This window comes from Manihot esculenta, chromosome 9 (assembly GCF_001659605.2).
Source record: "Manihot esculenta cultivar AM560-2 chromosome 9, M.esculenta_v8, whole genome shotgun sequence".
NCBI lineage: Eukaryota > Viridiplantae > Streptophyta > Magnoliopsida > Malpighiales > Euphorbiaceae > Manihot > Manihot esculenta.
This window is the reverse complement of record NC_035169.2, coordinates 19,940,488-19,954,307: the sequence shown is the minus strand read 5'-3', so window position 1 is coordinate 19,954,307 and position 13,820 is coordinate 19,940,488. Positions and strand designations below refer to the sequence as shown.

Here is a 13,820-nt window from a genome sequence, read left to right as displayed (position 1 = left end):
CTACTGACAGTTAGAGTTGATCTTTACTATACTCTTCTGCATTTTGAGGGTAATGGCTTTCTGCTTATTATCTGTGCTCATTGATACCATTCCATTTGGTTACCTACTTTGGATGAGTATATACTTCAAGTAAAATGTTATCTTTTATAGAACAATTATATATCATTTCATGTCACTATATTTCTTAGACTTTGATAACTATTGGTTCGCAGATACCCAAGAATAATTAAGCCCATGTAGGGAGGCCGGATTGTAGCCTCGTCAAAGCCAGCTACGCGAGTCCACCCACTAGCGCGCGACCCTGACCTCGTGCAAATAAGCTGAACAGGACTCTGATCCATCATAGGAAAATCCAGCTCAACTGATTTGATGGGTTAGTGGAACAATAGACCCCTACACATACAGAATTGGTACACATCTAGAATTGTGTCCACATGGCATTGGAGGGAAATTAAATAATTGCCTGATATTGGGAAAAGGCACAGTAGTAGGTTATAGATATATAGACATATATGAGATTACAATGGTGTATATGTGTGTGTATATTATATATATATATATATATATAAGGAGCCGAAAAACAAATAGGTCCATAGGAACAAAAACCCTAGACTCAGGGGGTCTAAAAAAGAAAGGGCTAGAAGCCAAATATAGGAACCATAATTCTAATGGGTTGACAAATCCGAGAAGGAGCTCTAATCTCTAAACTTAGCAACGCTGCATTGCGATCTCTTCCAATGAGAAGAACCGGTGAAAGAGCACAACTGATGATGTTGTCGTCATTGTCCAACACCCAAAGGAGCAAGCAAACCTCCAGCAAGGCTTCAAAAGTAAACAAACATAACCATACGCACTGGAGGTTCCACCAGACGAAAGCCAAAAAGTTCAGAGCCAAAACAGGGAACAAAGAGCAGCAACAACCAAACACGTCTTCAGGCGGTAAAGCAAAGCTCTTTTAGCATTATCAATCTCTTATAACCATTTGAGAGACCGAATGCATCACAAGGAGGGTGGAATCTCTAATATCCTCAGAAATACCAAAACCAACAGAAACCCAAAGATTTTAAGGGAGGAGACCGTAAAGTAACTTCATCAATGCCTAAGCTCTCCAAGAAAAGACTTTCAACTCTTCCAATAACACATACAAAAAAGGAAAATAAGGAAAACACACAAACAAATCCAAACATGCAGATCAAAGGATAGGTGCTCTCTCAATATGCTCAAACTGTTGGGTAGCTAGATAAAAATAAAAAATCTACGACTCACCCAGATGGAGGAGAGCAGAATCCATATCCGAATGAGGGATGGAGACTTCAGGTGGGGAAAGTAGTCGCTCGGGACAAATAACTTAGGCAGATAAACTTAGGTGAAGTCCTAAGAGAAAGAAACAAAAAAGAGAGAGAAGATAGAAACACATTCTCCAAGCTTTCATCAAATGTATCGCTAAGATTTGCACCGCTTTTGAAGCCAAATATTTTCACCCCAGCTGTGCATTGGAGATCCCGTTACCATTATTAAAATACTCTCTTCAATATTAAATTTCTTCTTCAACGCAACGATACCTTCAATACCCCAAATTTGGCAATGCTACGAGGATTTCAAATTCTTTGAATTCAATTCCCTCCTCATTTTCACCAATCTTAGCCTATGGAATAGAAGGTGATGAAATAATAATATTAAAAATCTTATTTTAAGGGAAATTGTCACAGTCTTTTCTGCATTGCATGGAGAATGGAAGAAGTATGAGAAAACTATATGATGAATTAATGAGTTAATTCAAAATATAGAATTAAATATTAAAAACTAAATATTAACTAATCTTACGGAGAATAAGTTGTAACTACAAAGATGGCAGTCATAAAGAGCCTATTTTTCTTCTATCATCTCATACATAGAGAAGAAAGCCAGCATCCTCCTGAAGGACTGTTAGAAATTGTCTTAGAAGTTAAACATGCTGTGTAGTTCCTATTTTTCTGTTTAGGTGGTTTGTTAAATGACTTGGTTTACAACTTTAAACCAAGTTGTAGGAAATTTGTTACTTATTTTTTCTGTTAAGCATGTTTGTTTCTATGTTTTGATCATGGGTAGAATTATGGGCCATGATCTTTCATCAGTTATTTTTATTTTGTATTTAAACAGTATTTTCTTTCAATGAATTGTGTGGGGTTCAGTTCTGTCCTTCTCTGTTTTTGCTAACACTTGGTATCAAAGCTCCTTATCTTAAAGGACCTGTGATAATTTGAGTGTGAGTTTTTTTTTTCGTTAAGGGTTAACAGAAATACTAACCCTCTCCAAGTTTCAAATCTTGATTCAAATCGCTTCAAAAGATGATTGTCCTGTTCCACCTCCAGTGTTCACCTGAGAAAATTATCAATCATGGTCAGCATGAGATCTTTGGGAAGCAGTGGCTGAAGACCTTGAAATTGATCAACTGCCTGAGAATCCAACTCTGCAGCAGATCAAAACACACAAAGAGAAAACTACAAAGAAGTTTAAGACTAAAACATGTTTGTATTCAGCTATGTCTGAATCACTTTTTACCAATATTATGAACTTGGAGACTGCCTTTCACATCTGGCAGTATCTCAAGGCAGAGTTTCAAGGTAATGCACGTACCAAAAGCATGTGTATCTTGAATCTCAAAAGGGAACTTGAACTACAAAAGATAAAAGACTCTGAAACTGTGAAAGAGTATGTTGATAGGCTGCTGGATATTATCAACAAGCTTAGGCTTCTTGGTGAAAATATTCCAGATAGCAGAATAGTTGAGAAGATTCTGGTAACATTACCAGAAAGATTTGAAGCCAAAATTTCTGCACTAAAGGAGGTTCGTGACCTTATAGAAATTTCCTTGGCTGAGTTGCTAAATGCTCTTCATGCACAAGAGCAAAGAAGGAAGATTAGAGAAGATGGTTCAATTGAAGGCACAATGCAAGCCAAGTTGCAACTTAAGGACTCTTAGAAAAATAAGAAAAAATAAGGAAAGGAGCAAAGACAATCCAGGTGCAGGTGTTGGAAACAATTCTTTTCTTAGAGCAAGTAACAATGGTGCAACAAGCAACAAAGGAAGAACTTATCACCCTTGTCAACATTGTGGTAGAACCAATCATCCTCATTTTAGATGTTGGAGCGGACCTGATGCAAAATGCAACACATGCAATCAAATGGGGCATATTGACAAAATTTGCAAAAACAAGGGCAATCAGGCAGTGAATGAGGCTCAAGCTGTGAATTAGGAGGAGGAAGAACAATTATTTGTGGCATCTTGTTCTGTTAGTTCGGCTGATACTTGGCTAGTTGACAGCGATTGCACAAATCATATGTCTAATAATATCGAACTCTTCAAGGTTCTTGATAAGACATCAATCTCAAAAATTCGTGTTGGAAATGGAGAATATATTTCTGCAAAAGGTAAAGGTTCAATTGCAATTGAAAGTATTTATGGAACTAAAGTCATTATTGATGTGTTGTATGTTCCAGATATTGACCAAAATCTTTTAAGTGTTGGTCAATTACTTGAAAAAGGTTTTAAGGTGTGTTTTGAGAATAGAAGCTGTATCATTAAAGATGCCAAAGGATTGGAGGTATTTACAATCAAATAAAGGGGAAAAGCTTCCCTTTTGATTTGATGGAGGAGGAGTATTCAGCTCATCAAGTCTCTGTCAAAACCACTAACCTTTGGCACAAGAGGTTGGGTCACTATCATCATTTTGCTTTATTGTTTATGCAAAAACATGGGCCGGTACAGGGCATGGGTTCACTTGAAAAGGAAATATCTAGTTGCAATGCTTGTCAATTTGGCAAACAAATCAGATTGCCTTTTGCCAAAATAGCTTGGAGAACCTCACAAAAGCTTCAACTTGTTCATACTGAACTTGGAGGGTGATATCAAACACCATCACTTAAAGGCAGTAAGTATTATATTGCCTTTATTGAGGATTTAACTCGAATGTGCTGGATATATTTTTTTAGATTCAAATCAGAAGTGGCTGGAGTGTTTTGGAGATTCAATACATGGACTGAAAATCAAAGTAAATGTAAGATGATGGTGTTAAGATCTGATAATGGAAAAGAGTATACCTCATATCAGTTCAATAAATTTTGTGAAGAGGCAGAGATCGAGTATCAATTGACTACTTAATATACTCCCTAGCAAAATGGAGTAAGTGAGCAAAAAAATAGAACTATAATGGAGATGACTCGTTGCTTGTTGCATGAGAAAAACCTTCCTAAAAAGTTTTGGGCAGAAGCAGCCAATACTACAGTTTTTTTATTGAATAGATTGCCTACTAAAGCTCTCCAGAAGCATACTCCTTACGAAGCATGGTATGGTCACAAACCCTCTCTCACAAATCTGAAGGTGTTTGGATGTTTTTGTTTCTCTTATATTTCTCAAGTTAAAAGAGATAAATTGGACAAGAAATCTGAGCCTGGAATTTTCATAGGCTATAGCAGTGTCTCAAAGGCCTATAGAATATTTCAGCCACAAAATGAGAATATCATAATAAGTAGAGATGTTGTTTTTATGGAGGATGACCAATGGAATTGGAGTGCATGTGACGATATTCAACATTTGAGTATGCAGCAGCCTACTGTGGAGGATGTTGATGAACAACCAGTTCGTGGTACACAGTTGCTATATGAAATCTATGCAAGATGCAATGTAGCATTATTAGAGCCAGCAAGTGTTGTTGAAGCAATGATGGAGTAAAAATGGAAGTTTGCCATGGAAGTAGAGATGCAAATTATTGAAAAAAATCAAACCTGGAAGCTTGTTGAGAGACCTCAAAATAGGAAAATTATAGGGTGAAATGGGTTTTCCGAACAAAGCTTAATGCTGATGGATCAATAAATAAGCATAAGGCAAGGCTCGTTGTGAAGGGCTATGCACAAGTCTTTGGTGTGGACTTCTCGAAGACTTTTGCTCCTGTTGCAAGGCTTGATACTATTAGATTATTGTTGGCTATGGTAGCCCAAAAAGGCTGGAAGGTGTTTCAGTTAGATGTCAAGTCTGCGTTTTTGAATGGTCTTTTGGAGGAAGAAATTAATGTCGAGCAGCCAGAAGGTTTTGTTGTGCAAGGGCATGAAGATAAACTGTATTTGCTTAAAAAGACATTGTATGGCCTTATGCAAGCACCAAGGGCTTGGTACAGTCGTATGAATGATCACTTGCTAAGCTTAGACTTTGTAAAAAGTCTTAGTGAATCAACTTTATATATAAAGAAAAATGGTGTTGATTTGACCATTGTTTCTATTTATGTTGATGATCTTCTTGTTACAAGAAGCAAACAGGAGCTTATTGACTGTTTTAAGGCTGAAATGTTCAAAGAATTCGAAATGATAGACCTTAGATTGATGTCTTATTTTCTTGGTTTGGAAGTAAGACAAAGGAAGAATGAGATCTTCATCAATCAAACCAAATATGCAAAAGAGATCCTAAAGAAGTTTCATATGGAAGGGTGTAAGCCAATTGACACTCCTATGCAGCCTAGAGTAAAATTCTATAAAGATAATGGTGCTGTCAAAGTGAATGAAAATCATTATAGAAGTTTACTTGGTTGTCTCATGTATCTCACCGCCTCCAGACCTGATATAATGCATGTTGTTAGCCTTCTCTCTAGATTTATGCATTGGGCTAGTGAGGAACATTTACAAGCTGCAAAACGTGTTGTGAGATACACAAAGGGAACAATTGATTTTGGAGTAAAATATGCTTGCTGTCAAAATTTCAAGTTAGTTGGTTTTTCTGACAGTGATTGGGCAAGTTCAATAGATGATATGAAAAGTACTACAGGTTTCTACTTTAATTTTAGATTAGGTGTGATCAATTGGTGTTCCAGAAAGCAAGAAAACATTGCTCAAAGTACTGCAGAGGTTGAATTTGTTGCTGCAACTACTGCAGCAAACCATGCTTTGTGGCTCAAGAAAATTCTCAAAGATTTGAATGAAGAACAGCTAGAGCTAATGCCAATCTTTGTTGATAATCAGGCAGCCATATTAATCTCATCTAATCCAGTATTTCATGGGAAAACAAAGCATTTTAAGATTAAGTTCTACTTTCTGAGGGAAATTCAAAAATAAAGAGAAGTGTTGTTAGTTTATTGTAGAACTGAGGACCAGGTCACTGATGGTTTTACTAAAGCTTTGCCTAAAGCTAAATTTGAAGATTCAAGAAATAAAATGGGAGTTTGCAGCATCAAACACAAGGAGGAGTGTTAGAAATTGTCTTAGATACTACTGATTTGCTAAAGTTGTTAAACGTGCTGTGTAGTTCCTATTTTTCTGTTTAGGTGGTTTGTTAAATGACTTGGTTTACAACCTGTAACCAAGTTGTAGGAAATTTGTTATTTATTTTTTCTGTTAAGCATGTTTGTTTCTATGTTTTGATTATGGGTAGAATTATGGGCCATGATCTTTCATCAGTTATTTTTACTTTGTATTTAAACAGTATTTTCTTTCAATGAATTGTGTGGGGTTTAGCTCTGTCTTCTCTGTTTTTGCTAACAAGGACCAAAACCTTAGTAGATGGTGCAAAGGGCATAGGTGGTTGAATTATCAGAGATTGCAGATACATAAACCTACCACCATGTGCTGCCCTTGCCCTTATTGGCTCCATACAAGCGGAAGAGGCTGAAAGCAGAGATACAAGACAGTGCCACCATGCTAACACTTACCAACAGTGAACTTGCTGTTCCCTCCCCAACTTGGTTGCAGAATTTTCCATACATATTGCATACCTTCATCCATTGTAGTTCTGGTTGTCCTAACTTCGCAAATACTGAAGACTCTGCAGCAGCTGCAACTGCTGCTACTGTTACGTATGCCATCACCTGCACAAATGGCTTAATGAGTAAGAATTAGGTGGCCTTATGTTTCAAAAATTAGTCCAGAAAATATTTTTCAAAAATTTTAGTTGCAACGTGAAAAAATAAATGCAGGTAACAAATTTATAGTAATAAGATTTTAGAAGTCCAAAAAATTGATTTTTTTAAAAAAAAGAGCAAGTCATTTTCTTTAAAAATTATTAACTAATTTTTCTGAATGCTTTAAATGTCAAAAAATGGGAAAAAAAATATGTATATATATTTATATTTTTTCTCAAAAGTATTTTACAGCATTTAGTACTTCAACATTATGGAGCCTTTCCAAGCCTCTAGCTCAGATTTATCATAAACCTTTTAAAGGAAAAGAATGCTGAAATGAATCATTTGTATTATAAATAATAGATCCCACTACTAGACTACTACTCTCTCTATAAACAGAATCCTTTAACTTTTTCACTACATAACATTGATTCCACTACTAGACAACTAACTTCTCCATTTCTGAGTTAACAACAAGCACTACAGATTCATCTTTGACTTTTCTTTTTCTTTCTTTTTCTACTGCAAAAAGCATACAAGTTATACTCGCTCCATAATTTGATCACTGTGTTTAAACTGAAAGGAGCCGGATAGGATCCGGATGACATTCATCACTAATAAAACAAAAAATTGAAAATGGAAAGATACTAGAATTTATTATGAAGATGGCTGTTCAAAATGATTCCTATTACAAGACTGAATTACTTCAAGATCTTAAGTTGAAATCTAAAAGAAGAATGTGAGACAGAAGAGAATAAAAGAGTCGAGGCTAAAAGTACAACTACTCCAGCAAGTTAACCGGGCTTTAGCCAATTCTACAGTTATGTGGTTGACAAAATATACAAGGCGTATAACCATAGTTGTAAAATTGAGAATTGAAATTTTCATTTTGTGAATCTTGAATCAAGAATCGAATCTTACGATTCAGAAAAACATATTTAAAAATTAATTAAAAATAATATATGTTCTAAAAATAAGAATAAAAATTATCATAATCACATTTTAATAAATATAGAATTATTATTTATAATAATATATTTTTATTATATTATATAGTTTTATATTATAAATTAGAAACTCTTGAATTATAAATAATGATTATCATTATGTGTATACTGAAACTCTCATTTAAATTTATCAAATAACTAAATAATAAAAAAAAAGATAATATGTTACATTGAAAGATTACAATATATTAATATAAAATATTAACTTGACAACTATAATTAGAGAAGTAAATGAACTAAAAAAAAATGAAAGAAAAATAAGAGGGAAAGGGAAAAAAATGGGTGATGGAAGAAAAATAGATTAGCAAAAAGTTTATGTGCACTTTTTATAGCAAAAATAAATGAATTCTGAAACTAATAACCTTTGAAAAATAATCCCTTGAATTGAATGAAAATTCGGTCTTTTCATAATGATTCACTTGATTCATTATCAATTCTTTCAATTTAGTCTCAATTTAGGTATATTTGGGGTTTGCGTCGTAGATGTGAATCGCTTGATTGTGGAATAGAATTGAGAATCATAATATTTGAATCAAGAATCATAAGATTCAATTATATTTAAAATTCGCCGTATAGATTCAAATCGATATGGTGGAAAATAAATTTGAATCGTAAGTTTCAAATTGAGAATCGTAAGATTCTAACAACAGTGGATATACAGATTCAAACCATTTGTCATTAACATATATAAGGTGTAGAGAAGAGGATACCTAGTTCATTAATATAAATCATCATGTTACATTTAAGATTGAGAAGCAGCTAATAATTCCATCAGAAAGTAGGTCCAGCAATTTAGTTACAAGGGAGACTGAGTGGGTGATTTTTTGGATACTTGTTCAATTATTGTTGAAGCAGGATCAGACTTGAAGTTGAGGATGCAAGCAAATTATGTCCAACGACAAGATAAGATAAAAGAAAACCACGAGTATGGACCAAATCGCACTACAACTGAGCTGCAAGGTGTCTAGATCATATATCTAATATTTGTGTTTGTGGAAGTATTTTCGAAGTAAAGTGTAACTTACTCTGAAAAAACAGAGTAATACTTCCTGACAAGATATGCATGGTATACATAAATCGATGCATAAAGCAAACAGATACTGCATGCATTTCAAACTTGATTTCATCATTTCTAAACCTAACAACTCATTATTTACTTAGTTCCAAGATTAAATCAATATGACCGAATCAATAATCAAGAAACTAAAAAAGATATTGGGACTTCATACAAAGCGAACAGAACCAATCTCATTGCAGAAGCTCCAATACTAGCATAATTCTGTACATGTTAAAGAACTTCATAAGCAAAAATTCCTCCTCAAACTATAGCTCCATTTATAGTTCATTTCTAACCTTCAATAAAGCAGACATTTTTTCATTATTGCCCAGCATTGGTATGACGTTGATGTGATGTCTATTTTGTTTGAATATGCAAGTCTTCCTAAGATATGTATTGATGGCATCTCCTTTGAATGGGCTCAACTAAAACCTAGATGCCACTTCTTAGCATGAGCAAACATCAATGGCCTAGTAGTTTATATATATACTTCTAGGATGACTTTTGAGATTACATCACTCTCAAGGAATCCTGAGAGACTTGAGTAACCAAACCCACACCCACAACCCCTCCATGCATGTTTCAAGATAAAAAATCAGCTGATTCTTGGAAATTTTCATTTCTGCCATCAAATTCATATGGTCCATGCAATCTATATATATCGGAGTCATATGCAGATCCTGTGCATTGAATGTACATGGGAAGATGCATGTCTAAATAACTGTACTGATGGAAGTTATGAGTGCTATTGGGCAAATGGGCTACCTTTTCTACAATAATAACTAGTGTCTACACTTCACATTAAATGGATCCTGGATAGCTCATATTTGAGTCTCAGTTATCCATGAGTAAGACAAACTTCATCCCATGAATTTGTTCTATCCACATGCAAATACAGCTAATATACATGCAGAAAAGGAACACACTCTACCCATCTGGTACGGAATGGAGAAGAGTATACCTATAAAGAAATGGAGAGGAGTTTTAATGAAATCTACTATCCACATGCATGAGGTGGCCTCATAATTGCTTCTCAATTGTGGCGCCTCGCCAGGAAGGTTTAGAAGCTTATTTGACTTGCTCTATTGACAAGTTGGCTAAACCATACTGGTGAACTGGAAAAATTGGAACATTAATTATGCAACACCAAACAAGCATGCAACACTAAATGACCAATCTGATTTTTGAGCCAAACATCCCAATGTTCTTAAGACTGGACCAGATCAACTGGTTCTACCGTGCTAAATCAGAAACCAATCAAGACAATGTTCCAGTGTATTTTCATTTGTTTATCAACCCTAGACACAGTTAAAACTGCAAGAAATTGTGAACTGGAAAAACCAGTAAAAGTTCAATGAAAATTACATTTATTTGAAACTAAATTTTATAAACAATAATAAATAAAAATTAGTCCTAGCGGTTTTTTTTATTTTATATTTGTTGGGTGAAGAATGCATTTGAAAATAATTTTAAATTTAGTTTTACAACTTAACAATGTTCACCTTAATTATCTATGTGAATTTTTTGATGTCATTGTTAAACCAGCTACTTAAATTAGAAACAGGCCATGGATGATGGAACTTGTTAGACCTTTGGGCAAGATTTTAGAAGCATTGTGAGATATCTTTCTACCAAGGAAACATGTGCTTCCCATATAAGGTGGTGTTGCATTGCATTGACTGATTTTAGTTCTAATCCATTAAAGCTAAAAATCATTTTTTGCATGTAACTGCTTAGGGAAATAATTAATTACTTCCATCTATTAATAAAACTTTACCATATTTCAATATTGCCAAAAACTTGAAGTTGATGAATGTGACTGATTAGATATACAAATATATATATATTAGCAAATGCACAAACAGAATATCACATTGTATTGCAGCATTAACTTGAGAAATTATTTTCAAGACACTGCTATTTAGCTATATATATAGCATGATTCACACGATTTGCTAAAATTAATGTTGACATTTATAACTAAAACTAGTTAGTAGTTGGAAAGTTACTGACAGAACTTGACCCTGACAAAGAGCAGTTAAAGAGAACGACACAAGTTTGAGGCATTAATGGTACTGGTCAGCTTGGACCTACCACCTCTTTTACCAATTCAGAAATAACTCCCAGGTAGGGAAAGTTTAGGATTTACTTCATTCTAAACATCAGTAATAAAACAAGTTTGAGTACCAGTTGGTGGAGGAATTACATGCATACAATTATCTGATTCTCAAGTACAAGGACGCAAAATTACTATCAGGTCCCTATGTTTTGTCAAAATTAACTACTTAGTCCCTATCCCTTAATCACTCAATTAATGTTCATGTATTAGCAAAATCAAAATTTTTAGTGCACCTATTAATCAACTTATATATGAAAAGTTGACTCAGAAATAAGAGTTAAGTAGTTAAGAATAAGAGTTAAGCAGTTAATTTTGATGAAATAAAGGAACCTGACAATAATTAACCACATACAGAAAATCAAGCCGTCAATACCTGATCCCCAGAAAAGATTAGCCACGATAATGGTTTGCTGAAGAGAACACTTCCTGTAACAATACCTACAACACATCGCACTCCTTGAAGCAAGGAATAGGCAGCTGCTATCCCATTTGCAATCACCAAAAACCTGGGAAAAAAATGAGAAAATTAGCAAGAAGAGTTTGGTTTTTCACGACTATTGAAACCAGTGAATTACCGTCGATGAAGACCTTACACCAGAGCTTTCATGTCTGCGAATCTAGCTTTCTTTTGAATTGTAAAGATCTCTTTAACTTGAGTATCTGTCCCAATAAGAACAGCAGTAGCAACTCCCAAGCCACATATCAAACACCTCAAAACCAGCTCCGCAAGCCTCACCTTCCGATCAATAACTTTCAAATTGGTACCATGATACACAGGCACATTCCCAGGACTAACACCAACTCCCAAGTAACTCATTTTCTAGCTTGAACCCACAAAGCCAAAATTAACCAAAGATTTAAAAAAAATTAAAAAAAAAAAAAAAGAAAAAAAGAAAGAAAGAGATAATACCCAAGAGACAAGATTTCTAGCTTGAACCCACAAAGCCAGAAAGCTCCACACCACTTAAATAGGCAGACCACGAAAGGTGTTGCTCTGTCACTTTCTTAGGCTTTTTGGGTTTTTCATTTTCTGTGAATTGTCTACTTATGAAATGATGAGAATGTTGGACTGCAGGGGGGAACGCTGCTAAGGCTACCAAATGGGCAAACGCATGAACCGTACAAAAAAGTGAGAAGGTATATTGAATGCATTTTTTAACACTGCATTTATAATCCACTGGGGAAGAGTTAAAAATGGGGACTCTGGTTCAGCGTTTCTTCAGAGCTCTTTCTTTTTTGTATAGGAAGAGGCAACTGTTGCTTGCCCCAAGGAAAGGCTCAGATACGGTGAGGCCATTTTTTTGTCTTGTCCATAGAAGAATTGAATGAAGGAGAATGGTGCTTGAGTAGGATTATTATGTTAATTAATTGCATTTTGTATCTGTTCTAATCATAAAATATTACCTCCCTACCACAATATTTATGATTTAAGTTTATGCACTCAAATTAATTAAGTAATAATCTTAATTTCAAAAAAATTTATAATAATTTGTTCAAAATATTTTTTAGATGATTATATTCTTTTATATATTAGTATCAAATGCATCAAATACTAGTAAAGTATATATAAAAAATAAAAATTAATATTATTTTAAAATATTTAAAATAACAAATAATTTGAAATAAAAAAAAATCTCTAGAATGATAATTATAATGAGAACGGAGGAGGTATTTTTTATCGGTTAATATCTCATTTGATTTTTTTTATTTAGATTATAAATAATAATTAAATTAGTTATATATTTACAATGATTAATGAGTAATCTATGCATTTAGTGAATAGCCTACTATTGTAGGTTATTAAAAATTTATTTTTATATTGAATTAAGGAGTAAAGAGGTTAGAAGAGTTGAACTTAAAATTATTGATTTAATTTTGATGCAGTTTGAATTTGAGGAATACTTTATTATTTGTATAATTACAATGAAAAGCTGGAGAGGGCATGCAATGACAATCCAATGGTGGAATGGGGGAAGTGCGTGGGTCAGTATTGCCACTGCCAACTACTTAATTCCACTATCGATTGCGTGTTTACGCCAACTACCACTTTCATATTGATTTTTAGCTTTCTCAGATCTCTTATCACCAAAGTGAACACGCAATGCTCAGTTCAAAAAACAAAGGACAATCAATCATTATTTGTATCAACTTTTTTTTTTTGTTCTCTTTAAAGCAAAGTCATCATTCCATTATTATTCTGACAAAAAAAAAATCATGCCATTATTAAAGGACCATTCATATCTAGTTAATGCCATAGCTTAGTGAGATTAGTTGCTTGGATGGGTGAAAGGAAATAAGATATGGTAAAATAATAAAAAAATAAAATTTCTTTTTTTAAAAAAAAAAAATCAAAACCATTTCAATTCATTACTTTAACAAATTAAAAAGCTAGAGCTTTTGTAGATTTTAATTAAAACTTTCAAAAAATTATATCCCTGGTAAATAACCTTCTTTTCTAATAAAGTGTTAGCCGCTATTCCTATGGAATATATAATATAAGCCATTGAAGGGTCCTAAGTAGATGTTAAAAAACTTCAATTTTAATGCTATAATTGAGGGTGACAATATGATGAATTTGTTGAAAGCTTCCTTCCCCATAGTTACTTTAAATTTTTAGAGAGAGTTTTTTCTTTACGCGTGAGTATTTTTTTTAAGACAAGAAGACTTTTGATCTGTTAAAATCGTTGGCTGCCACTGTCCCGGTTAGGGACAACACTGCCATCCTACCCAAATGTGGGTTTCTTTTCCCTCTCCCGAATGGGGTTGTTTTGTTG

At 34.0% G+C, this 13,820-nt stretch overlaps 1 protein-coding gene across 3 annotated transcripts in view; it reads right to left on the bottom strand.

The window, feature by feature from the left end:
• LOC110622548 (CASP-like protein 2B1) overlaps positions 1 to 12,376 on the bottom strand; it is a 65,577-nt gene extending 53,201 nt beyond the window's left edge. The window contains exons 1-3 of one of the 3 annotated variants that reach the window (XM_021767097.2): positions 11,640 to 12,374; positions 11,420 to 11,552; positions 6,579 to 6,830 (exon numbers count right to left, since the gene is read on the bottom strand). In XM_021767097.2, the coding sequence (XP_021622789.1) occupies positions 6,579 to 6,830; positions 11,420 to 11,552; positions 11,640 to 11,863 (609 nt within the window). In that variant the 5' untranslated portion in view covers positions 11,864 to 12,374. Of the gene's footprint in view, positions 1 to 6,578; positions 6,831 to 8,563; positions 9,995 to 11,419; positions 11,553 to 11,639 lie in introns of those variants that run through there. The other 2 variants (XM_021767099.2, XM_021767098.2) reach the window with 2 other exon arrangements.
• Positions 12,377 to 13,820: the final 1,444 nt, after the last annotated feature.